This window comes from Schistocerca americana, chromosome 1 (assembly GCF_021461395.2).
Source record: "Schistocerca americana isolate TAMUIC-IGC-003095 chromosome 1, iqSchAmer2.1, whole genome shotgun sequence".
NCBI lineage: Eukaryota > Metazoa > Arthropoda > Insecta > Orthoptera > Acrididae > Schistocerca > Schistocerca americana.
This window is the reverse complement of record NC_060119.1, coordinates 1,136,228,254-1,136,255,124: the sequence shown is the minus strand read 5'-3', so window position 1 is coordinate 1,136,255,124 and position 26,871 is coordinate 1,136,228,254. Positions and strand designations below refer to the sequence as shown.

Here is a 26,871-nt window from a genome sequence, read left to right as displayed (position 1 = left end):
TTAAATGCATATCTTTATTTGGCTTCTTTGTATCACAAAATTGTAAACAAGTACATGCAAGTGTTATAAAAGTAAATGCAATATCCAATATGACACCAATATATTTGGAAGCACATTTGACTGAGTAATAATCTCTCCCAAGAGATGCAGCACCGGAAGTAGGTATTCACAATCCTAGTCTTCAGAACTCAACAACAGTTCGAATGCTGGAAACAGAATTACATCCCTATAAAAACAGTTCCATAGATTGTCAAGAAACAAGGTAAAGAAAAAACAGAAAATGTCACTTTAAATTGAACAAAATTAATAAAATTTTAAAATTAGTGACTGCTCATAATGACACACATTCACAGATAACCATCTACAGTTTTTATTTGCAGCATGAAGAAAATGTTCAATATTCACAGGCGTGTTAAGTACTAGTTACTTTTAGTTTTATTTGATTGAACACACTGAGGACACCCTGGAGGAAACACTACACACTTAACACTCTCAATGACAATGAACTGAAACTACAGAAAAACAATGGTGCAATATTCCATTCTAGTCAATGATCGTAATATTGCACCAATAGAGCTTGACAAAAGCATTCTACTTAGTAGCAAATACCATGAAAAGCAGAGATTAACAGCCTCTTACCTCTTTCCAGCATGTAAAAGATCAAATGCTTCATTGATTTTTTCAAATGGCAAGTTATGAGTAACAAATTCATCAAGCATAATTTTCTTGGCCAGATAGTCTTCAACAAGTTTAGGAACACTGTCCCTGCTCTTAAATCCTGTGAAATAAAAATGAGCTGCTTATAAACCTACATGAAAAAAAAAATGGTTCAAATGGGTCTGAGCACTACGAGACTTAACATCTCAGGTCATCGATCCATTAGAACTTAGAACTACTTAAACCTAACTAACCTAAGGACAGCACACACATCCGTGCCCGAGGCAGGATTCGAACCTTCGACCATAACGGTCGCGCGGTTCCAGACTGAAGCGCTTAGAACCGCTCGGCCTACATAAAAGAATCACTGTCCAAACATTTCAAATTGATTAAAAAGACTGGAAAACAAACTAGTGTAAGATAGATACTACAACATGGAGAAATGATCTTTTATTTGACTGACATTGGCACCCAAAACAGACAGTATGTATGCATGTTAACAAAATTCTTATTTATAATACTTACTGACAAAATTTGTTAATCTGGTTAATTGCCAGCAAAGTTTCTTTTATTACTCTTCAATTTTCCATGCCCTTGTTATAAAAGGAATCAACAAATACATAAAGCTTTTTGGTGAAAATGGTTTGGTAATTGATGTGCCACCAAATGTGACTGATCAATTTTATGCTTTCTGGAGACCAGACAGCATTCACACAATACAGCTGCTCAAAAATTCCTGAAGCTACCAAACTCAGTCTAAATATTTCACAGAGAATTGGTCAACTCTGCTAAAAAACCCAAGAGCATGTCATCATTCAATCAGGCTGAAAAAGTCTACAAAATTATAACAGCAGATTGGTTCGTGTTACTCACCATATGAACCAATCAAGTAGCACTGCCCTCTTCACTTACATTTAAAAAATTTCATTTTCTACAGGGACACTGACACTTGTCTACTCTATTAGAAAAATAGCTTATCTCTCTGCTGACGTCACGAGCGATTTCTGCATCGGTATCTCATTCCTCTGGCTCTAAAAGTGCCAGTTGGCCAACTGCCTCTGCTAACCAGCATGGGAACCAACTTCTCACTCCTTACTCTGCCCATACTGCAGCACTGATACACTCACTTCATATAAGTGAAATAGCAAAACTGGAAATAACGAAATTAACTCCTCTTCTGCAAAGAAGGGGCACCTTACAAGCTGCTTCTCTTTTCTCCCAAGGTCTTTTAATCTTCCTATAGGCGGTATCTGTCCCTCCCCTCACTATACATGCTTCTAAAGCTTTGCATTTGTGCTTCAGGCATTCCTGCTTAACTTATCATAACATTTTAATTACGGTCCAAGTCCATATATGCTCTGGATATGTTTTAACAGTTTACAACCTGGTTTCAAAATCTGTCTTACAGTTATGTAGTCTATTTGAAATTATCCTGTGTCTCCAAGGTCTCTACCACATATGCAGCCTACTTTCGTTAATTTTAAACTAATATTAATGATTATTAAATTATGATAAGTGCAAAGTTTGACCTGGTGGGTTCCTCTCATACCTTTCCCACAGTCCCTGTCGTTCCACTGATTTTACTTCTCTTCCAATTATCTAATTCCAGTCACCCATCACAAATTTTTCCTCCCCCTTATCTATCAGAAAAATTTCCTTGATCTCACCAGACAGTCCTTCAATCCCATGATCTGCAGGACTAGGTTGCATACAAACTTGTACTAATGTGGTAGGTGTTGGCTTCATCTACATGACTAGTCTGCAATTCACAATTAAATGCCTGACACAGGGTTCACTGAACCACCTTCAAGCTATTTATCATTCCACTTCCTAACAGTGCGTAGGAAAAATAAGCACATAAATATTTTTAAATCTATTTGTTCGAGCTGCGATTTCTGTTACTTCATCATGATGATCATTTCTCCCTAGCAGTGGGTGGAGGCCAACAATACTACTGTATGTTTGAAATTTCACATGCAATGAAAAGCACTTTCATTTTAACGATTGCCACACCAATTCAAGTATCATGTCTGTGGCACTCCCTCCTCTATTTCATGATAATACAAAATGAGCTGCCCTTCTTTGAACTGTTTGGTGTTCTCCACAGATCCATCGGATGTGGATCCCACACTGCAAAGGAATACTCCAGAAGAGGTGGCATGCAGTCTCCTTAGTAGACCTGTTGTACTTTCTAAGTCTTCTGAAAATAAATCATGTTCTTTAGTTTGCTTGCCCCACAACATGATCTATGTGATCATTTCAATTTAAGTTATTCATCACTGTAATTGCTTAAGTATTTCGTTGATAATATAATGCCACCGCTTGGTGAGTATATTTTTTACCTATCCATTTAAGTTACATTATCAATAATTATTAATTATTCAGTTGAATTTACAGGCTTTAGATCTGTGTGATTTATCACTTAACTGAAATTTAGCCAATTTCTTGTGGTACTCATGTGGATGACTTCACACTTTTCCTTACTGAAAAGCAACTGTCACTTTTCGCACAATAAAGATATCTTGTCTAAATAACTTTCCAATCGATTTTGATCTTCTGATGACTTTAAAAGATGGCAAATGACAGCATCATCTGCAAACAATCTAACAGGGCTGCTAAGATTGTCTCCTACTGTAGCAGTGCTCGCCTGCTTTTTTTCCTTTGGCGATCTTTTGTCATCCTAGGTGTCAATGCACTGCATTGCTACACTGGCTGAAAAATGGGGTTTGTAATTTGGACACTGACTACGGTAAATAATGTAGCCGACAGATGCATAGTTGTGTTTCACAGTCTTTTACTTTCACTTTTCACAACCACCAATAATACACTATTGATTAACCTTCGACATGGCTCATTAATAGGTCGTAGGTGAACATCCACATACTGCTACAATAGTTTCCTGTTGAACATCTACAAGCAGTAAAGCCTAATCACAAAGTTCACAGTTCTTGAAGAATAATCAGGTATGTATTGAGCAGACACTGTCACTCTTTTAACACACGGCCTAATTGTGCAACACTTATTACACTGTTAAGTTGATGCACTGTTGTCATACTAGCCAACACAGCTTGTCTGAAACTCGGCCATGGACTGACTGTGTCAGGACCAAACTCCGCGCCCTTATATATCCTTACAATAATAGGTGCTGAACTTACACACTGTTCGAAGTTTAATTTACAGAAATTACAATTAAAACTTAGCTCATTCAATTAACTGACCACATCGAAAAATTCCATCTTTTCAACAGTTTCTTCTACAACAGGGGTTAAGCAGAATTATTTGCTTAAATGATGAAATCAACAAATATAGTTATGTAAAGAATACTTTTTACAAAACTTAATTACTTCAGAATTAATTAAGGTCTGGCTTTGCTAACATGTTTTCGAATAGAGCCAAATAAATACTTTAAGAATACTATTAATTGTTCCTCCAAATGTTTATAACTAGTACAGAATTTATATTTGTTTATACGCCAACAATAGAATTTAAGTTATGAAACCATTACTTATTTCACCCTATTACAAAAGATATTAACTAGGCATAATCGAAATAAATTAGAAAATATATTACATAGGTAAAACTAGGCACAAAATTAGATCTGGTGTTATATTCTTTAAAACTATGGGCCAACCTTTCTCTTATGAAAATGCAGATTACACTCATGTATGTTAATGGTAATTCATTCAAAAATTAAAAACCTAATCTAAGTAGGAAGACAGCAAAACAAGAGGGAAGTAAAATTATCCTAGCTTGCTTAGTCACACTGTGTCGTTTATGTGGATCAGGATCCACTCTGGGAATACCAGATATTTCTGTTTACTAATTACTTTCCATCAATTACTACGAACTGTGATCTTCCTGATGGGAACTCGTGGATCCAGTCGCTCAATTTAGGCGGTACTCCATAGGCATGCAAACTGATTACGAGTCGCCTGTTAGAAACGGTGTCTAAAGCGTTTTGGAAATCAAAGTATAGAATCAATCTGACATCCCCTGTCGACAGCAATCATTATTTAATGTGAATGAAGACCTAGTTGTGTTTCACACAAACAATATTTTCTCAATCCATTCTTACTATTTGTCAATAAATTGTTTTCTTCGAGATAATCTGTAATGAATGAAAACAGTATATGTTCCAAAATCCTACTGCAAATCATTGTTAGTGATATGGATCTGCAATTCAGTCGAGTACTCCTTTTCCATTCTTGGGTATTGGTGTGACTTGTGGAAGTTTACAGTCTTTAGGTGCAGATCTTTCACTGAGCAAGCAGTTTTAGATGATTGATGAGTATGGAGCAACTTAATCCTCATCCTCTGAAAGGAACCTGACTACTATACAAATCTAGACTGGAGGTCTTGCCTTTGATAAGGGATTTAAGCTGTTCCACTACACTGAGGACATCTACTTCTAAGTTACTCATGTCGGTAGTTCTCTGTTTAAATGCTGAAATATTTACTTCACCTTCTCTGGTGAAGGACTTTCGGAATACCATGTTCAGTAACTGCTTTAGTGACACTGTTACCAGTGACATCATTGTTATCTCGCAGTGAAGATATCGACACCGTCTTGACACTAGTGTACTTCACTTATCAGAGTGTCTTTGGATTTTCTGCCAGCTGTAGTTTCCTCCTTGTTTTCAGCCACTCACAGTACCAGCACAACATGGCCATGTTGACTAAGGTTACAAGGGCAGATCAGTCAATTATGCAGACTGTTGCCCTTGCAAACTAGAGAAAAGGCTGCTTCCACTCTTCAGAACAACTCTCAACACATACCCCTCCATTGTGGTTGCACTTATGGCATAGCTTTCTGTATCCCTGAGGCATGGAAACAACCCCACCTTGGCAAGGATCATAATTACTGGAGTGAAAGTAGCACAGATGCAGGCATTATAATTAAGAAGTGTACCATTACTTCCAGTACATGATTAGTGTACACTTATTTTAAGATATTACATGTGCATACACTGGGAACATTTCATAGATAACTGATTTCCCCCCCCCCCCCCCTTTCAGAGACACACACACACACACACACACACACACACACACACACACACACACACACAGGTGGAATCGGGGAGGTGGTATGTATTGTATGGGGGACATATGGACAACTTTTAAATGTTTTTTTAGAAAATACAATTATGGTGAAAGAATTACCTCCAAATGCAGTTCCTTTCCAGGTGCGGCCAGTTACAAGCTGGAATGGCCGTGTGCTAATTTCCTTTCCCGCTGCAGCAACGCCAACAATGGTTGAGACTCCCCAACCTTTGTGACATGATTCAAGAGCAGCACGCATCAAATCAACATTACCAACACATTCAAATGTATAATCCAATCCTCCATCTGTCATTTCAATCAGCACCTCCTGGATAGGCTTCTCATGTTCTTTCGGATTCACAAATTCTGTGCAGCCAAATTTCTTTGCTAAAAGGAAAATTGAAGACTATTAGAAAAGTAAGAAAAACAGAATCAAGTATTTAAGGGGCTGATTACTATGGCAGAGACGAATCTCAGCAGAACAGCTACAGCACCTTCAGTGATACTGAAGCAGGAAATTGAGTTCTTAATAGCACAAACCTCGAGAAAAGCGAATTAGCACTTCCAGTGAATACACAATATGTAACTTTCCACAAGTAATTATGTGCAAAAAAATGCTGTCAGTTTTGGAATGGAGGTGACAATTCTTATGCCATTACTTCTAACATCATTTTCATCAAAAATTTAAGTGATAATAATATTTCTTATTTAAAAATGGAATCTTAACATCAGCTTTGAAACTCTGTATTACATCTTTCAGTTACACTTTTGATAGATGAGAAAACTTATGGCATAGATACCTGAAGCATTTTTTCCCCTTGGTTAATGCTTTCACAACTTTAACAAACAGCAGCAAGAAATGTAGAAGTCACAAACACTTTGAGTCCACTTTTACCCTTTTTTATTTTCCAACTATTTTCTGAGGGCTACAATACTTCTTTAAGTGGTACCCATGACTTACCCAGATCAAATTTATTTTCAAAGTATGGTCCTCTGATGATTTTTAACAACAAATTCACCAATGTGACAAACAACCAGTACAATTTTTACAACTACAATTAACCACTGTCCCTGACACATGTATTACCAGATAGGAAAATGAGGCTACCCAATGAACAGCTGTAAATAAAGAAAATGAGCCAAAGAGCTTATCATAACAGTTATCTTATATCCTAATCAGTACTAACACTGCCACTGAAAATTCTTCAAGTTCATGGCAGTTTAAATACATCTAACTGAAATCTTTAAAAAGTACTCTTTAAAATATTAATTTTCAGTGCAAAAAGCTGCAGGTGACAATTTTTTGCATCATATTAGGACAGAGCACCCTAAAAACCAGAAGTACACTTATTTGTTGATGATAGCCTGTTATCTTTCTGTAGCCCTAACAGGAAAGTAGTAAAGGAAAGTAATACTATGTTTCACACACCTACATACACACTAGATTTTAATATTTGTATGGTATTAAATGACGCAAATTATTTCCGTCACAAACTTTTGTCAACACGTATATTTAATGGATTGAATTGAACTTTGTTAAAACATTGTGCTCTTAACATTTATCATTTCAGTCAAGACTATTGCCAGGTCATCAATTTTCCAGCTCAGAATAATTACAATAGTATGAAAAGGATAAATTACTCACCATATAGGAGAGATGGTGGGCCACAGAGAGGCACAACAAAAAGACTGTCAAACAAGTAAGTTTTCAGCCCAAACGGCATTCATCGGAATGCAAAAAACACACACACACACACACACACACACACACACAACCTTTTTGGCTGAAAGCTTACTTGTTTGAATCTTCTTCTTGTGCCTATCGATACTCAGTATCTCTGCTATATGGTTAATAATGATCTATCCTTTTCATGATATTGTAGTAACTCCATCCTGGATTTTCCACTGTTCAATTTCCCAGCTCTTTATCTAATGATAGAAGTACTTGTAGGTCATCTATAGTGACAAACAAAATGGGCAACAATTTCAAAACTCATTTCCCTAAACAAAGTTTTTATAGTCTACAAACAAAACAGCTATAGCAATATATCAGGTGTGGCAATGAGTTCAGACAAGTTCCAGAGTAAGCAAACTTTACATACCAATTTCAAACTTTGATGGGTTTATATCAATGCCGATAATTCTTTTCGCACCAGCAGCACGACAGCCCATGGCGACTGCAAGCCCCACGGCCCCCAGGCCCCAGATAGCACAGTTTGAGCCAGCAGTGACACCAGCGGTGTTAAGTGCAGCACCGTATCCAGTTGGCACTCCACAGCCAAGAAGGCAGATTTTATCCATTGGAGCAGATTCGTTTACCTGCAGCACGAGTGAGCAGTCCATGTCAAGTTACGTTACACAACTTATCAATGCAAGAAGGAAATTCTTGGCAAATCACCAATGACTGTTTTGTACATGCGTACAGTTATTTTTCAACAGGACCTCATTTAGATCAATATATTTTGGCCAATGTGTTTCAGTCAGGAGATGCCATCCTTGGAAAGAGCAAACTCACCTACACATCAACTTCGGATACATTGTTATTAGCAGTAATCTCTCCATGACAAGTTTACGACGGGTGACTATTCTAGTTTATCCATTTGAATGAAATACACTTTGCATGACGACTCTAACTATCCTATAAACAATAGTATTACACAGATTAAGTTGGCACTTTAGTTAAGGAGCAAAATGTATCAACACAGAAAAAATTTTATCAGTACAAATGCAATATCTGTGCTACACCAAGAATTATTCACCTTATCCTCAGACACAAAAAAAGTCTCTAGAATGATATTATAGCCCTGATGAGGCACAACAAAGCAACTGAAAAGGAAAAGTGTATGCTTTCAGAAATAGCACACCATGGTCAGTGGACCAGTGCATGACACTATTTTGGAGATAGTTGGCAATTAAGTGATACTTCAAATTCTTTCACTGCTACAGTTTCAGTTTCATTTTTTTATGCTGTAGTAAAATTGGCATGAAGTGTGGTAAATCTGAATGTTGCAATAGGTCTGAAATTGGCATTTGAAAATTGGGCGTTGGTGATTGCCTGGGGTGACTGTAGCAAGAGGAATAATGAAACACACTATGAAGTTCTGTCATTAAGCTGTACCTTATGCACGTGAGAAGAGTGTCATTGACATGAGGACTACCTGTGATCTCCAGGAAAAATGTTGTACGTGTATATGTAGATTTTCCCACCATAAACAGATAAAAACTCTTCAGGGTTTCAAATTTTAACAAATGGCATTGCAACAAATATTTTAATGGTCAAAACATACAGATGTTACCATAATCATATAAACAATACCTTGGCAATAGATATCTCTGCCACTACAGTGTATTCACTGAATGTTGAGCACCCCATGAAATGGAACAGAGGTTTTCCATTGCAAGTGAATCGTGTTGTTCCATCTGGCATTAAACCTTTTCCCTGAAAAAAGCAAATATAATTAGCACAGAAACTGAAGAAATAAAACAATTAAGTCAATCTCACCCTCACTTACTTAGCCCCCCCTTACACACACACACACACACACACACACACACACACACACACACACACACAGAGAGAGAGAGAGTTTATTGTAAGGATTGGCAGCAACCATTAAGCGATACTGTAACACCCAAGTTCTCTTTCAAGTTTACATTTTACAGTGTACAGAAAGTCAATGAGCCAACGTCTAATAAGCTTGTCACATCAATTGGGGAAGTAAACTCATTTTTTAACATCTGTTTCTATAATCACGTCTATCCCAATTTCAATTTTTTGATGAGCTTTTACTTGCTGTTACACATCTGCTATCTTTTTAAGAACTGATGAAATTCATTACCACAAATCATTGTATAAACACTGTACTGTACATTTAATTGCCTTCACATAGATTTTATACAAAGATTTTCCTTAAAAGGCCTATTTAAGACAGAATCATGACTGGCGACTAGTCTTGGGTTTCCTACGCCTACGCAGAAAAACACTAGCACAAAATTTGTGTGTGTGTGTGTGTGTGTGTGTGTGTGTGTGTGTCAGGAGGATGGGTTGTTCATCATACCTCCTAGCTCAACCAACAAAAATAATACACAACAGACACCTTTTGTCAGCCAGGAAGATTACAGCCACTCTCTCTCTCTTTTTTTTTAAGAAACTAAAGCACTTTCTTTGTGGATTTTAGGGAACATGAAAGAAGCTAAGTACTGTGGGACAAAGAATATCGAGTGATCTGGTCTCGGGATTACTGGTTTGTGTTCTGTATGACAAAGCTTGACCACATTGCTTAGAAAACAACATTTCTGCCATCAGCTCTACAGCACCTCTTTATACACATGTGCCTTGGCTCCCAAATGCTTCAACTCCAGTAAAGAAATTGAAATTGGTGTCATGGGCCGGCTGCAGTATCAGGCAGTAGAATTTTATGCAGAGGACATGTGTTAACCCCTCTGAGATATGAAAAATCTCTTAAATATGAATTGTGATAAGGTCTAGCAGGAATGCAGATTAGGGATTTTCCTAATACTTTTCTTTATTTCATTATTTTATTTATGCCCTAATTAAGATTACTTTCTGAATAGCCTCCTGTGTGTCTCCACTGTTGGAAGTCTAAACCAATGCTACACATTGAATTTAAACTCTTTTCAGACACATTAGAAGCTTAGTTTCATCAGCCATTATGTTTAATGAAACTGATTCACTCATTTCTATTCTCCCATTCATTTCCTCTGCTGTACAGCTGCTCGTTACCATTAGCTGCCCTGCATACAAAAATTTGTCAACTGGTTCTATGGGCACATAACATTTGATTTTAGTCTTATTCTGGGTGATTGTCTGGCTTACTTTCAAACTTTCTGCATTAAATTAGTTGTTGAATTTTATCTGCATTAGAGGCAAATAAAATGTCACTGCAATTGTTCTGACAAATTTCTTTCATATGCATTCTTTTTTTAATCTTCCGCATTTAAGGATCTGGAAACTTCCTTTTGTGACTTCCCTATCAATCCTGAACTTCAAACTATTCCGATCAAATTAAACTGTAGCACTGACACTCTTCTGTATACTGACATAGGCTACACCAGTACCTCATTTCTCAAGGGTTGTCAGAACAGATTTGTTGAAAGGAGAGTTAAACGCTTTCTCAGAATCTAAATATACAAGTTAAAAAAAATGGTAATTTAAACTCAGTTCTCTAATCTGCATTTTATTCAACATGCAAATGGCTCTTTGTGATGTATTTATAAAATGAAAAATTCAACAGAGGAAATTATTAAAAATCACAGAAGAAACAGGATACCTGGTATCAACTTAAATTTAGGAATGGAAACTGAGTACTGCCAAGAGAAACCATTTAAAATAGAAATGAGTACTCTTACTTACTTCAGTGGCAAAGGGGAGAAGGTTGGCAAAGGAAGTAGCTAATCCAGAATTTAGGCCAAGTGAGATCCAGTTATCATGGGAAGGAAGGGCAGTAAAGATCTGCAAGTTTGATTAATTTCTTGAATTGCACAGAAGTGCAAAGAAATCTTCAAGTGGATGTCATTTACTGCGAAACATGGCATTTTAAAAGAAGAAATGCCACGAGATTATCAAAAGGGAAAAAATTAACACTTCAATTTTTCACTATGAGCTCTAATTACTCTTATTTTATCATACTTTTGATGGTGGGAGTCACAAAATATTTTCACATTTAGTGGAGAGCTGCCAACTGAAATTTTGTGAAAAAATCTCACAGCAATGAAAAATGACTGTTGCAATGATTGCCATGCCAACTCCTTGCCATGTTCGTGACACTACCATATTTCATATACGAAATAAACACCTCAAAATACAGTCTTTGGTTCCCCACCTGAATCATTTTCTATTTGATGGCCCTGGTTTATGTTATTCATAAATGAAATATCTAGATATTTAGCTGCACAGACAACCTTTAAATGTTTGTGATTTAACATGTAATCAACATTAAATGCAATTTTTTAAATGTAATCTTCTACAGGATGTGAGGACACATTGCTGCACCTTGACCATCAAGAAAATAGATATAGCCTCTGTGCACTCCAGCAATAATGTGGTTAAACCTCTCATCATTACAATGAGATTTGAGTTTCTCGTTTCTTAGCATGCAACGTGGCAGTAAAAGTTGCTCAGAGTCAGCCAGCGTCATTTTTGGCAGAAGCATTAGCAAGTAGTGATGAGCCAGCAAAGTGGTTTTATAATGTGTGGGTGGTTGCATACACAAAGATTAGTCAATAATCAGCACAAGAGTCAGAAGTTTTGTCCATGACTGAATCATTTATGAATGCTAGGTGTTATTAGAATCTTTTGGTATGATATTATTCTGATTCCTACTGATGCTGAGAAAGGAAATAATAAACCAGTAGCAGCACCGTAGTCTGTTGTACTTTCTGAACTCCCTCCATCCATAATTAAATGTCATTAATTAAGGAATGTCAGTGTTGAAAAGGAGATGTGTAATTCTCAATACTGTGAGGCAAGTGGTGCTTCACAAGGAAGTCCCTTTTTACTGCTCAAGGTCAACTCTAACCCTTTGCATCATGCAGATATCTTGTCTAAATCATTTTGTAATTTGTTTTGACATCCTCATGATTTTACTAGATGGTAATTGATGGCAACATCTGCAAACAATCTGCTAGGGCTGCTCAGACTGCCTCGTAAATAATATATACAGATTAACGCCTGCAGAGAGCCTACGATGATTCCTTCGGGGAATTCATATTGTTTTAGCTTGTTTACCTTATCAAATTGTTATACCTGTAGTACCTTCTCACATCCCTTGATGACATTTCTGAGAAGTGGTACTTACTTCAGCAGATTCTATTCTGTTCCTATTACAAATTGTTTTAAAATCTTGCCCTCTCTCTCACTGGTCAATTTGGTCAACGTGACGTTTCCTCCTAACTTTTGTTTTGATACCTGCAATTTCTTGTGCTGTTTATTAAATTTTTGCCCTTTTCATCTAACTATAAATTTTCAAAGATTAACTGTTGGTAATCTTTCAGTCCATTATGCTTTCAATTTAAAAGTAATTTAGGACAATCACATCCTGCGAAAGTCCTTTATTCTTTGATAAAATAGAGTCCATTTCAGTTGTTGGACCTTCCTAAAACCATATTCATTTTACAAAAAACCAATTGTCTTTCTCAGGTACAGGTACACAAGTTGCCAGGTATGTACCACAGTCAAAAATTTCTTTAGTCGACTATTATCACTATTCTTCCACTCAGGTCAGAATAATGACACTGAATTCAGAAGTAATGGTATGGTCTTTGGCAATGGCAACCATGCTACACATCAGTCTCCCATACCCTAAGAATTTGCTACATTTTGGCTGAGCTATACTTGTTGCAACCACATGCCAAGTCTTACCTGAGTCAATTTCAGAGCCTACGAGTTATTAACATACTAAAGGAGTCCTCAAGTCTCCAATGCAGCCTTAACTACAATATATTTATTGTTTTTTATCAGTACAATTAACTGCTTGACTGTATCACAGTCAATATCTACTTCAAACATTGCCAACAAATGCAATATTTCAAACTTCTTTTTTTTTTATCTGAACCCTATTTACTGTAGAGATGAAAACTAGATGATAACTGCATACGAAACTTGGGTGCTGACACAAAGGTGTATTTCAATGGTTTACTATCTCTTGGCATACAGATTTTTGCTCCAAGCAAGGAATATATCCTGCAGTTAACGAAGTCTGGCACAAATTCTTTGTCTTTATTTACAGTTTACGATCATTGTATGCATGGCAACAAAAGGAAAGTTGAAACCAGTAAACAATTTCATATAGAACGATGATATTTAACAGAATTATCTCTTCTGGAGTATGAAGGATGATGTGGATATAGATGCAGCTTGCCAAAATTACTACACTTATTACTCAGTTTTTTGCAGAAACGTTCTGTAACTTCAAGGGAGTCTTTCTAATAATATACACATCAGATAATTTTAATGTACAACAGTAACCTTGCAAACAACAAGAAAGATAACTTAAGTATTTGCGTAATAACTGCAATTAACTGAACAAGTGCACTTTACATAGTGCTATCCACAATTTTCTTTGAGGCCACCTCCAGCATCATGACTTATGTAACCGTGACCAAAGCAAATTTTTAAAATTCTTATTTCACTAGAAAAACAAAAAAAATTAAGTTTACCTGTGTCAAGCGTATTTTTGAGCACAGATTTGTCCTTGGAGAGTTACAGAACTTGCAATCTTTACATTGTGGAATGTACAGGGGCACTACATGATCACCTGAAATAAGAGAAAGATTTCTTTCCAAATCATTGCCTTAACAGACAATCTGGAGAGCTAATGAGAAACTAACTAGCTGCCACTGTATTAAGTCACTTCACAGCAATTATATCCCATGTGTAATTTCATCCTCGCTTTCACATCAAAAACTGATGTTGCTGTAAGTTTTAGTGGTCCTTCAACTGCAATACTGTAAGACACAGCCCCATAAAACAAGTATGAAAGATCTTATCTCGCTTACTCTGTCTTCTGTAAGAAACACAAACAAAACGAAGCTAAAATTGCCAACATGTTCCATAACAGTTTCCAAATTTATGGAGTTTACATTGCGTAGTAAGATTTAAGAGTGCCATGTTGTAACAACTTGGGATATGATAAATCTGTCATATCCTGCATAGATTACACTGAACCAATGGATAGAGAAAAGGTGAATACAAGAAGATTATGCAAATTAGCTTGCAACAAAATTGAATTATCTATAGTGTAGACTAGGCAATACATAAAATATAAAAAACAGCAGAGAGATTAAGCTGGTGATATATTCCTAGAATGTGTTCTTTACTTGTGTATTCTTTCTTTCTTTCGTTTGTCTTTCCAAAAATGCCAAAATTCTAAATTTAATTGTTACATACTGAGTTATATCACCACTGAAACAATTATCCTCAATGTCAAACACTTTTCAAGAAAATCATAAACACTGACCACAAATGTAGTAGTGTACTATGCATTAACAGTATTGCAGTTGTGTCTTAAGTTGCAGGGGATTTTTATCTAGTCACCAACACTAAATTTTTATCAAAGCGTCAAGTCTTTTACTTTTTCAGACAAAGCCTGTGTGTAACATGCGACATGGCCAAACCGGCTGTCCCCAAAGGAAAATTATTTAAAGCGACGTATTCAAGTTAGATATCTAAGTTACTCATCTGTCAACTGTCACCCTTGACCTGTTGCATAAACTGATAAAGAGGAGCAAAGCAAACAGGAGTATGATTTGTGTAAAACAGCCAACCAGTTGCAACAAGATTTAAAATCTTGTTGAATCCGGTTGGTTGTATTATACAAATCATATTATTGTACAGTTGCTGTCTCACAACCTGTTTAAAATTGTTTGAAAACAGGAATAACTGCAATGAAAAAGTCATGTTAACATAATCATTACATGCTGTTATGCAATGAAAAATTTATAAACAGAATAAAATTATTGTAACACAAGACTAATTAATAAATAAAATAACATACAAAATCATAGCCTAACATGAAAGGTTCTTCAACTGTTTCGATAGAATTACTGATAACTGGCAAAAATATACATGTTCTGGGCTACAACTGTGTGTTACTTCCAAATAACAGTATATAACAGCTTAAGAGAACAAAACTAACAAACACTGCCCAAAGAGGCCTTGAAGGCTCAATGGTATCAACCAGCCACTGCATCATCCTCAGCCCTTAGGCATCAATGGGTGTGGATACAGAGGGCATGTGGTCAGCACACTGCTCTCATGGCCTTTGTCAGTTTTCGTGACCAGTGTCGCTATTTCTCAATCAAGTACCTCCTCAATTGCCCTCACAAGGGTTGTGTGCACCCCACTTCCCAACAGTACTCGGGAGACCCAGATGGTGACCCATCCAAGTCTAACCGTGCCCAACAGTGCTTAACTTCGGTGATCTGGCGGGAACTGGTGTTACCATTTCGGCAAGGAAGTTGGCAATAGTTTATGAGACAAAACTAAAAGCCTGAAGCCATCTGTTGAGACGTGGAAGAGCCTCGACAGTCAACTGAATGTGTAGCCCTATGTCAACAATACTGAGTCTGCCACTTGCTAACTACTGAAATTTACTTTTTACTATTATTACATCATGATCCCATTGGTGTGAAATCAGTTACCACTATGTCCAAATGAATTACATCAAATACAATGTATGTAAAAAGTAACTATGTATCCTGGCACAGCATATTTGCAGGTGTACCAGACTCTACATGATACTTCTGCTTCTTGCAGCTACAGCGGAGTCTGTTTAACTACTAGTATCCCCTGAGGGAGATCAGTTTATGAATAAAAAAATATTATTATTAACACACACCTCCTGCATATTTCAACGTGATTTCATTGGGTTACCGGCTTACTTATTTTGAAACTTTTTATTGTGGTGATAATCTCTGTACTAGAAATTATGAGGAAGGTCTGTACTGAACCAAACACATGCAGAACAATGTTTTAGCTGCTACAATGTACGGCTATGGTAACGGCAATTTTTGAATTTCATTTTGGAAACTGATCTTCCTTCTTTTTGTCCATCATTTCCCACTCATGCTTGTATGCTGTTACAACTCTAAAAGTGAAATGTCAAGTGACACTGGATAAACCAATAAGCAAATGTGCGATTATGTCCATCAGAATCACTGACAGTTTCTGCAAAACATACAATATCAGCACATTTGTGTACTCATCCTGCTGTCTGCCATGATTATTACAGATGATATTTTACACAGTTTAGCAATTAATAATGTCTTTTACTTAAACATGCTTCCTATACAATGAAAAAGTCCTAATAGAGGAATTACTGGTAGTGGCATTTGAATATGTCTCTCTCTGTATCTGTTATAGTTATTTAGTTACTGCCACTGCCAAATAGTGCTTTACTTCTTTTACAGTATTTTAAGAAAATACAGAACATTATTAGTTACATATGAACTGTATTAAGAATCACCTATTATAAAGAAAACACATAAGCAGTAAAATGTGCAACCAAATGTTTGGGTAACATATAAGTTTCTGAGAAACAGCCAGTGAAACAGATGAACATAGCCTTACTTTTATATTTGTTTAGTATCATTTAACTTGCAGTGACACACACAGACATTGAATCTGCTGATGACAGTGAAACAGAACTGAAGCAGTCATGCAAAAAGAATAAATTGTGTTTTGTTCAATGCATAATCCTGCAACATATTTTTTTCTTTGATCTACTTTTTCCATTAGATTAATTACATATTCTGGAAGCACGACGCTCGTTCAGACTACAATCACAATGGAAGAGGAAGGCTGATGGGAAGGAGAGGCAGTGGAGAGAGGGGGGTTAACATTCTATTGAGGATGAATTCATTGAGAAGGCACTCAAGTCCAGATTAGGGGGAGTAAGCTGCCTGAGCCCTTTTTCAAGTAAAAATCCTGCCATTTGGAATAAATGATTTAGAGAAACCACAGAAACCTAAATCAGGGTGGCCGCACTGGGATTTCAACCAATGTCCTGAATTCAGCTTCAATTCACTAACTACAGTATCACTTTATTAAGTAACAATGGCTGTTGAGGATCTCAGAAAAAGGGACATACAACTAAGGTAAATCAGTATATAAGGACATAATGTTTGTTTAAATCTTACAGGTACTGTGACTTCAGACAGGGGCAAAATATTTCAGTCTGAATGAGGGAAAGTGACTGCAAATAGTCTCCAATTTACTAATTAAAATCAAATTTTGATGGCAGTCTTAATAAACACCAGTTGCTGGATCTGAAAAATAATCTATATGTGAAGCAAAGCTGCAACATTTAACCAAAGTTATAGAACATTTCTGACATTCCTGAAGTACAGAATTTCACGGCAAGACAGACATCAGAGAAAATAAGTGCTATTATTGATCCTGTACATCCCATCAAGGAGTACAACAATGAAGGATGTGGAACGAACCAAGGTACACACAAGCAAGAGAAAAGCAACATTTAGAAGACAATATTTAGTGCAGGTGGTACCCCACAGCTCTTAAGTATTTGTGGAGATTCATTAAATCACTCCTGCTGCCAAAATTTATTTCTGACCTCTTATCATTAGTAGTGCATACACAAAAGTTACAAGAAATAAATTTCTTATTTGAGCAATATTTCATTCATCTTCAATATTTATTGCATAATATATCAGCTGCTGGTGACAACACAATATTTAGTTCCTATGGAAATCAGGTGATGATGACGGAATATGTTAAGAAATCAGACAAAATAGATGGGTTTTGCTATTTGGGGAGCAAAATAACTGATGATGTTCAAAGAAGAGAGTATATCAAATGTAGACTGCCACTAGCAAGGAAAGCATTTGTGAAGAAGAGAAATTTGTTAACATCGAGTATATAGATTTAAGTGTCAGGAAGTCTTTTCTGAAAGTATTTGTATGGAGTGTAGCCATGTATGCAAGTGAAACATGGGCGATAAATAGTTTACACAAGAAGAGAATAGAAGCTTTCGAAATGTGGTGCTACAGAAGAATGCTAAAGATTAGATGGATACATCTTGTAACTAATGAGGAGGTAAAGAACAGAATTGGGGAGAACAGGAATCTGTGGCACTACTTGACTAGAAGAAGGGATTAGTTGATAGGACATGTTCTGAGGCGTCAAGGGATCGCCAGTTTAGCACTGGAGGGCAGCGTGGAGGGTAAAAATTGTAGAGGCAGACCAAGAGACGAATACACTAAGCACATACAGAAGGATGTAGGTTGCAGTAGGTACTTTGAGATTAAGAAGCTTGCACAGGATAAAGTAGCATGGAGAGCTGCATCAAACCAGTCTCTGGACTGAAGATAACAACAACAACATGGAAACCTTATAGCCTAAGAAACACTCCTGATTTATTATACCTGCACACCATGTTAATGTCAAAATTTAATACTTTACAGAATTTATTTACAACTAAACCAGCGTATTTGAAAGCCACTTTTCAATGAACATTTTACTTCTTCAAAAAACTTTATACTTCAAAAGTTATTCATACTGTGTTTAAAATTTTTGGATCTTAAACTCTTGCCACTTAATTCTTTTCAATATCGCATGCGACAGTTTCGTAGCCCTGGTTTTTCTGTTCCTGAAAATGCGTATTTCCACTAAAACAATCTGTTTGTTTATTACTCTGATTGGAAAATTTCACTTCCTCTAAACTTTTTGGCGAATGTTGGTTATCACAGTGGACATTAACATGGCTCTCCCATGAAATAATAATGTTAATTTTGTCATTTAATAATTATATCAAATTCACTTCCTGGTTGGTTGATTTGGGGGAAGGGACCAAACAGCCAGGTCATCAGTGTCATCGGATTAGGGAAGGATGATAAAGGAAGTCTGCCTGTCCCTTTCAAAGGAACCATCACAGCATTTGTCTGAAGCAATTTAAGAAAATAACTTCAAACCTCAACAAGGATGGCCAGATGTGGATGTGAACCGTCGTTCTCCTGAATGTGATTCACTTACTGCCTGTTCTTACAGCAGGACCTTTTAATTTTCCTGGCTTTTATGTTAATACCTAAAGTGGAATATCTTAGTATTTTACTATTTTAAAATTTCTGTAATACACAAGTCTATAAATAGGGGTTGGGCACATAGCATCAGGTAGCCACTAAGTGTCAGCTTTTAGTAGTAGTAGTAGTAGTAGTAGTAGCAGCAGCAGCAGCAGCAGCAGTAGTAGTGCAAAATGTCACGTCAGTCATGCTTGCATGGCAATAAGAGCATACAACTCTAAGTGAATCTTTATTATATAAATTTCATTGAATCTCAATACATGCACAAATGATTCATTGATTTTTGCCACTTGTGAAAATATTGGACATTCTACAAGGCCATGTAGCTTACAGACCTTTGCAAAGATATAGACGTCTTATAGTTTTAAAAGCTGATCATCAAAATAAACTGTGTCAATAAACAAGAAGAGAACCACCACCAAGATTAAAGCAGAATATCTACAAAATGTGCGAGGCAGATGTTTGTAAAGCAGGTCGGTAAGTTACAAGTGGTGTCAAATAAAATATAAGCCATCCCGCATCAATACCATCAAAGGGAAACACAGCAAGGAAATTGGACAGGAGTTTAGCACTAGCGAAGGGATGTGTGCTGAGAGGAGGGGATGGAAGGACAGATGGAACAGAGAATGAGAGTGACAGGAGAGAGAAAAGTGAGAATGCAGATTAAGACTCGGGGTCAGTAAAAACTGAGGCAAAGAGGACTGTGAGATCAAATGACTATTCGGGGAAGCGTTGGGTATGGGGTCCATACAGAATGGAACATGAAGAAACCATCAAAGCTTTAAGTACGGTGTGTTCAACAGCTTGTTTTGCCATTGGATCATAAACTTTGCTCTTGACATTCATTCATATGATCAACTGTTTCTCAACTTTATGTTTCTGGAGTACAGCCAATAGCCTTTTTTTGTACCACACACACTTTTTCATGTTGTCACCAGCCAGACATCTTTAGGTGATATGACAGATTAGTCAACTCTTTGTCATTAGAATATTGATAATCAAACTTCTCGTCAAATGCCTTGAAAAAACCTTGATGAATATAAGAAATCCTATGTGTTTTAGTACACTCCACAATAAAATTAAGCGACCGTCAAGACAGATCTCTCCACAAACAAACCACAAATTAATGTCGGGGGCAAATTGTTAGGGGAAGGTACAACACAGACCCTACAGCGTGACTCGAAGGAACCTCAGTCCAAGTTCAATTTTCACATTTCGACAGCTTAGTTAATTTTACTAAAACAGTATTTTGCTCATTGCAGACTGGGCTCTCAGTAACAGATGTTTGTTTATCCCACATAATAGCCACTGTTAGTCAAGAATACTACACGGTAGGCCTCACAGCAGATTGTATATACGTGAGGATCTGCATGTTATATTTTTTGGGTGTATATCACAGGTTTGCTAATGTGGATAATCTGATTTACAGTCCGCCCCGGTAGGTGAGTGGTCAGCACGACGGAATGTCATGCCAAGAGGCCCGGGTTCGATAGCTGGCTGGTCGGAGATTTTCCTCTGCTCAGGGACTGGGTGTTGTGTTTTGTTATAATCATCATCATCATCATCATCACCATCATCATCATCATCCTCATCGACACGCAAGTTGCTGAAGTGGCTTCATCTAAAAAGACTTGCACCAGGTGAAGAGTCTACCTGTCGGGAAGCCCTAGTCACTCGACATTTCATTTTCATCTGATTTACACATTGACACTAAGCTAGGTTTTCCCTAGTGATGGTATGTTCAAACAAAAAGCAAAAATCTTGTCACTGTCATTCAGAATGGGAAACTGATTACATTTTTACCCAGGTAAAGGACAGATGTATCTGTATATTGTGACACGCATGTGTATGCATACTGTGCTATGCAAGTGCAAACTTCACTTCAACACCTTCACTCAGGGACTGAACAGGAGTTCCCACAGGATTCTGCTCCAATTAAAGATGTAAAGCAGCTAAAATCCAAATTTAATGCTCAACAATCAACTTTTTAAAACCACTGAATTAGAATGAAGCAGCTTCTGAGGAATCATTCTGAGCATCAACAATTACTGCACAGAAGAAACCATAGGAAGATGGTGACAATCAAAACTTCATATTCATCATTTGATAGTTTCAGAAATATGATTTAATTAAAATTCCATTTCACTTTTACTAGAAATGATGGGTGATCAACAAATATAAGATTTGTTGTAGTGTTGTTATTTCTATCCCAGTTTCTTTTGATAGGTCAAAGTATGATTTAAAAACAGTATGGTAGCCCAGAATCTTCAGAAGTTTGGTGACCACTTGTTTACAACCATTGCAGATGGTTCTAGACAGAAATTATGATTGTACTTTTAATATAGGTGAAACATTATTTTACTCGGGAATTATACATGCAGAATAATTTGTGGCAACTTATCCCTGGCTACAGAACACTTTGAGAAAGGGGGGGAAGAGGGGGATGCGATGGGTGGATGGGAGGGGCTGATACAGTTTCAGAGAATAATTTAACATTTCTCAACAATGTGGTCAAGTGAAAACATACTTGTGAAAGATACTATTATAACAACAAAACTTTACCTGCTGTCAACCAATGGAATTTACCAAAGAATGCTCACCTACTAGGTTAGACCTAAATGATGCTACGAAATGAGCAACAGAGATGGTGCAACATATGTGCCAAAATATGTCAAAGTAAAAAATCATCTCTTGTGCAACTTTATGAATACAATAATTACATGCCCTCATGGCAGTATAGATATGTCTCAAATTTTCTTTAGATTGGATATTGACATTTATGCTGGAGGAGGTTTTTTCACGATTTTGTGGTTTGTGTTGGTAGTTGAAGTTCGTATTTACTAGTTTATGGTGGTGGGTATCATGGAGGGTGTAGTAGTTATCTTGGTCTTGTTAGGTTTTGATAAAACTTAGTTCTGCTACTTGTAAGTTGTTTATGTCGCTGTCTTCATTTGAGTTACATAGATCAAGTGAAATTTGTGGTGCTGTGGTTTCTAGTTGGTGCAGGTTCCTGGTATAATTGTCTTTGCGTGAGATGTATACATCGCGCGAAATGTGCGATACCAACCGAGTGTTTTTTTTTCTCTTTTCTTTTTTTTTCCGCTGGGCTGATTGTTTGCACGTGCACCCTTTCTGAGCGAATATTTGTGTGGAACGGTGTTGTGATTGTTGCTGTCACATACATAGTTTGCTCCTGAATCTAACCCCCTACTTCACACAGTTGTCCAGTTACTTTCATTTTATCACTTTAATTAAATATTCTGCATGTTGCTAATGTTTGTTCATGGGTGTAATGAGTAACGTTGTAGTCACCACATTGAACATTCTTGAAGTAGAGGTGTTTGCCCTCCGGATGGTGTCAAGTCAAAGCACATGGGTGGTATCCCAACTTTCAGTAATCCTTTACTCATTCCTCAAGTTTCTGGTTTTAGCTTATACACTTAACAGTAAATAAGCTCTCATTTAAAACCCATTTGTAAAGTTTACTACACACACCCCTAAGTGCATTTTTACCTTTTTCATTTCCTTTAGCCACTGTAACATTAACTGTCTACATACGAGAGCAGTTCAATAAGTAATGCAACACTTTTTTTTCTCGGCCAATTTTGGTCGAAAAAAACGGAAATTTCTTATAGAATATTTTCAAACATTCCCGCTTCGTCTCGTATAGTTTCATTGACTTCCGACAGGTGGCAGCGCTGTACGAAGCTGTTAAAATGGCATCTGTAACGGATGTGCGTTGCAAACAACGGGCAGTGATCGAGTTTCTTTTGGCGGAAAACCAGGGCATCTCAGATATTCATAGGCGCTTGCAGAATGTCTACAATGATCTGGCAGTGGACAAAAGCATGGTGAGTCGTTGGGCAAAGCGTGTGTCATCATCGCCGCAAGGTCAAGCAAGACTGTCTGATCTCCCGCGTGCAGGCCGGCCGTGCACAGCTGTGACTCCTGCAATGGCGGAGTGTGCGAACACACTCGTTCGAGATGATCGACGGATCACCATCAAACAACTCAGTGCTCAAATTGACATCTCTGTTGGTAGTGCTGTCACAATTGTTCACCAGTTGGGATATTAAAAGGTTTGTTCCCGCTGGGTGCCTCGTTGTCTAACCGAACACCATAAAGAGCAAAGGAGAACCATCTGTGCGGAACTGCTTGCTCGTCATGTGGCTGAGGGTGACAATTTCTTGTCAAAGATTGTTACAGGCGATGAAACATGGGTTCATCACTTTGAACCTGAAACAAAACGGCAATCAATGGAGTGGCGCCACACCCACTCCCCTACCAAGTAAAAGTTTAAAGCCATCCCCTCAGCCGGTAAAGTCATGGTTACAGCCTTCTGGGACGCTGAAGGGGTGATTCTGTTCGATGTCCTTCCCCATGGTCAAACGATCAACTCTGAAGTGTATTGTGCTACTCTTCAGAAATTGAAGAATCGACTTCAGCGTGTTCGTAGGCACAAAAATCTGAACGAACTTCTCCTTCTTCATGACAACGCAAGACCTCACACAAGTCTTCGCACCCGAGAGGAGCTCACAAAACTTCAGTGGACTGTTCTTCCTCATGCACCCTACAGCCCCGAACTCGCACCGTCGGATTTCCATATGTTTGGCCCAATGAAGGACGCAATCCGTGGGAGGCACTACGCGGATGATGAAGAAGTTATTGATGCAGTACGACGTTGGCTCCGACATCGACCAGTGGAATGGTACCGTGCAGGCATACAGGCCCTCATTTCAAGGTGGCGTAAGGCCGTAGCATTGACTGGAGATTACGTTGAAAAATAGTGCTGTGTAGCTAAAAAAGATTGGGGAATAACCTGGTGTATTTCAATGCTGAATAAAACAACCCCTGTTTCAGAAAAAAATGTGTTGCATTACTTATTGAACTGCCCTCGTACTTTACTCCTTGCTATTTTTGTCCACCTTCTTTCAAAAATCAATCTCTCAGACACAAACATTCTCCACGCCACAACTTGGCACCACATTTACTTGCAATCTACACACTGAAAGCCACTGTGAAATGCATAACAGATGGTACGTCCCAATGTACGAGTTGTTATAGTTTCTTCTCATTCTAGTCACGTATGGAGTGCAGGAAGAATGTTTGAATGCATCTGTGCGTGCTATACTGATTCTAATCCTTTCCTGACAATCCCTATGTGACCGAGACATAAGGATTTGTATTATATTCTTAGAGTCACAATTTAAAGCCAGTTCTTTAAACTTTCTCAGGACACTTTCTCGGTATAGTTTATGTCTATCTTTTTTCAGATTATCTCCTGCCCCCTTGGACACAACTTTGTTACATTTAAATTGTACAGTTTGGTCTGGATATAAGTCGTTTGTTAGTGTTTAAGTAAGCAAAAGAAAATAGGAGGATGAAAGAGTTGTCATGAAGAATCCTGCTTACCTGGCTTTACAGAGGTCACACCTTCACCAATGCTTTCCACAATGCCTGCTCCTTCATGTCCAAGAACACATGGAAAAGTGCCTTCAGGATCATGACCATCAAGAGTGTATGCATCTGTGTGACATATCCCTGTTGAAGTTATCTTTACACGAACTTCACCAGCTTTTGGAGGGGCTACTTCTATGGTTTCAATAGACAGTCGTTTCTTTTCTTGCCAAGCAACAGCTGCTCGGCATTTTATAACCTACATAACGAAAAATTTAAGTGAAACTTGAATAAGTGGAACAACCCTATTTATTTAAAAAGTACAGGCAAATGAAGTGTTAAAATGAATATGATACATTAATTAAAAAGAAATATTCAGTTGGTTCGTTTTAATTTTGTAACAATGTTAACATTTTAGTCACACTACACTGTACTGAAAACCTTACAAATGGGTACAAGTACTAAATACATAAAATGTTCAAGACTTAGTGACATTAACAAGAAATGGATAATCCACAACTAAATATACATTTTGGTCAACTCCCACTGTTTCTATCTGTTTTTCTACAACCGCAGCACTTACTAAGAATGATAAAATGTTTCCTCCATAGTGTGCCCCAAGGATTGCTCGAGAGGTATGAGGGCTAAAACATCTATTGTTAAACTTTTCTACTGATGCCACACCTTTGATAGAAAATTAGAGACTTAGGAAATTCATGGGAAACCAAAAGAAAAATGGCTCGACAGGCACTGAATCACTAACTGTCTGAAATAGTGATTCCTTAGGCCACTGTGCAGTGTCAATTGCTGAAACCATTCCAGTATTTTCCATCAGCCATGTACCCCAGGAAGTTGATACTCCTTCATTCATTCACAGATTTTATCTTAAGCAGTGCACTGTAACAATATGCAGGGTACTTCTCAGAAGTCAAAACAAGTAAATTTGCATTTCCTAAACAAAGTAAACAGAAACATACTTTCCAAGCATAAGGCAATTCTGCAGCAATACAATGACGTTACACTGTACAACTATTTGGACAGTTGGTCTACTTTGATACTACCAGTCTTCGATGCACCACACACATTTTCACGCAGATCACGCATGATACACTATTTTTGTGTAGGCCTTTAGTAGTTATTCAAAGTTTCTACACATTTTTAAGAACTTGAAACTGAATGCACAGAAACTATGTGCACTTTTCAAGGACAGAGGAGCACAATCGGAGCCAGGTGCAATAATGTAGGTACTGGAAGGGAAATGTAATAATAAAACTTTATTATAAATGGCGAACATAGCTGCAAAAAGACAATTATGATAGGTATTTGTGAATTGTTGCCATTTCTACTAATCACTTCCCTGTGCTATGACCATCAGACAGCACATTGCTTCAGTTAGTTGCTGAAAAAGTGCATGTAATGTGTGAGATTTCTCTGGGAGTAGAGAATCTACATTTTTTTTTGTCAGGTCCTACCCAATATTTATGGGGTTCCTCATTTTTACCTTAAAATTGAAAAAGAATGGGTTTAGTTTCATCAGTATATCAATTGCGCGTTCCCGAGAAAAAAGTAATTATTTAAACAACCATTTTCAATGACCACAAGAGAAATCATATTCGCTGCATGTTGTCAGGCCATAGAACATGAATTTTAAACGCAGTATTTCAAGAGGCTAAGGGGAATGCTGCTTGCATTTTTCAGTAAATATTCTTTGAACCGTATTCTAACACAACGCACCATAGCAACCGTGAAACGCATTGCCGTTCTAGCAATCATAACAATTAAATAGAAACAGAGGGGGGGGGGGGGGGGGGCATATTTCTCCACTGACGGAATAGTGTTGAATCTAATCTCCAAGACTTTGTTTCTCTTTGCTGTAGGGGCATGGAAGGTTTTGAATTCCCAAATCAAAACATGGTTTTCACATTAAATTCACTGATCTACACAAACTGCTTTTTTTACTGTCTTGTTGTTTTAATAGTTAAGTACACTTATTTATGAAGAGCCGGTATGTGTCTTGACAGTTATCACCAACGGTTGTTAGCAAAATTGCAGGCTCTTTACCTGTCCGGCCGTCGATGCCATTTTCAGACCACGCGTAAAGTCGGTGGATCGATCTATGTCCCGCTTAATTCAGCACTCTCTTTTGCTTTATCATTTAATACAAGACTACAAGTACTTCGTCAAGGTTATCGCACAGGGCACCAAGCATACTCATTA

The 26,871-nt window shown here is 37.4% G+C and overlaps 1 protein-coding gene across 1 annotated transcript; it reads right to left on the bottom strand.

Annotated features, from left to right (window-relative positions):
- LOC124619224 (alcohol dehydrogenase class-3) lies at positions 1-26,871 on the bottom strand. Its single transcript, XM_047145454.1, has 8 exons — positions 26,716-26,871; positions 24,670-24,913; positions 13,879-13,976; positions 9,017-9,139; positions 7,803-8,019; positions 5,821-6,087; positions 640-778; positions 1-206 (listed from the first exon to the last, which is right to left on the bottom strand). Exons 1-8 carry the CDS (start codon positions 26,734-26,736, stop codon positions 182-184), a joined length of 1,134 nt encoding a protein of 377 aa, XP_047001410.1. The 5' UTR covers positions 26,737-26,871; the 3' UTR covers positions 1-181.

Coding starts and splice junctions, on each gene's coding strand:
- LOC124619224 (XM_047145454.1), bottom strand. CDS start 26,736: ATGGCATCGACGGCCGGACAG. Junction 24,914..26,715: donor TGGCATCGACGGCCGGACAG/GTAAAGAGCCTG, acceptor TTCGTTATGTAG/GTTATAAAATGCCGAGCAGC. Junction 9,140..13,878: donor CAAAAATACGCTTGACACAG/GTAAACTTAATT, acceptor TGCTTTTTTCAG/GGAAAAGGTTTAATGCCAGA.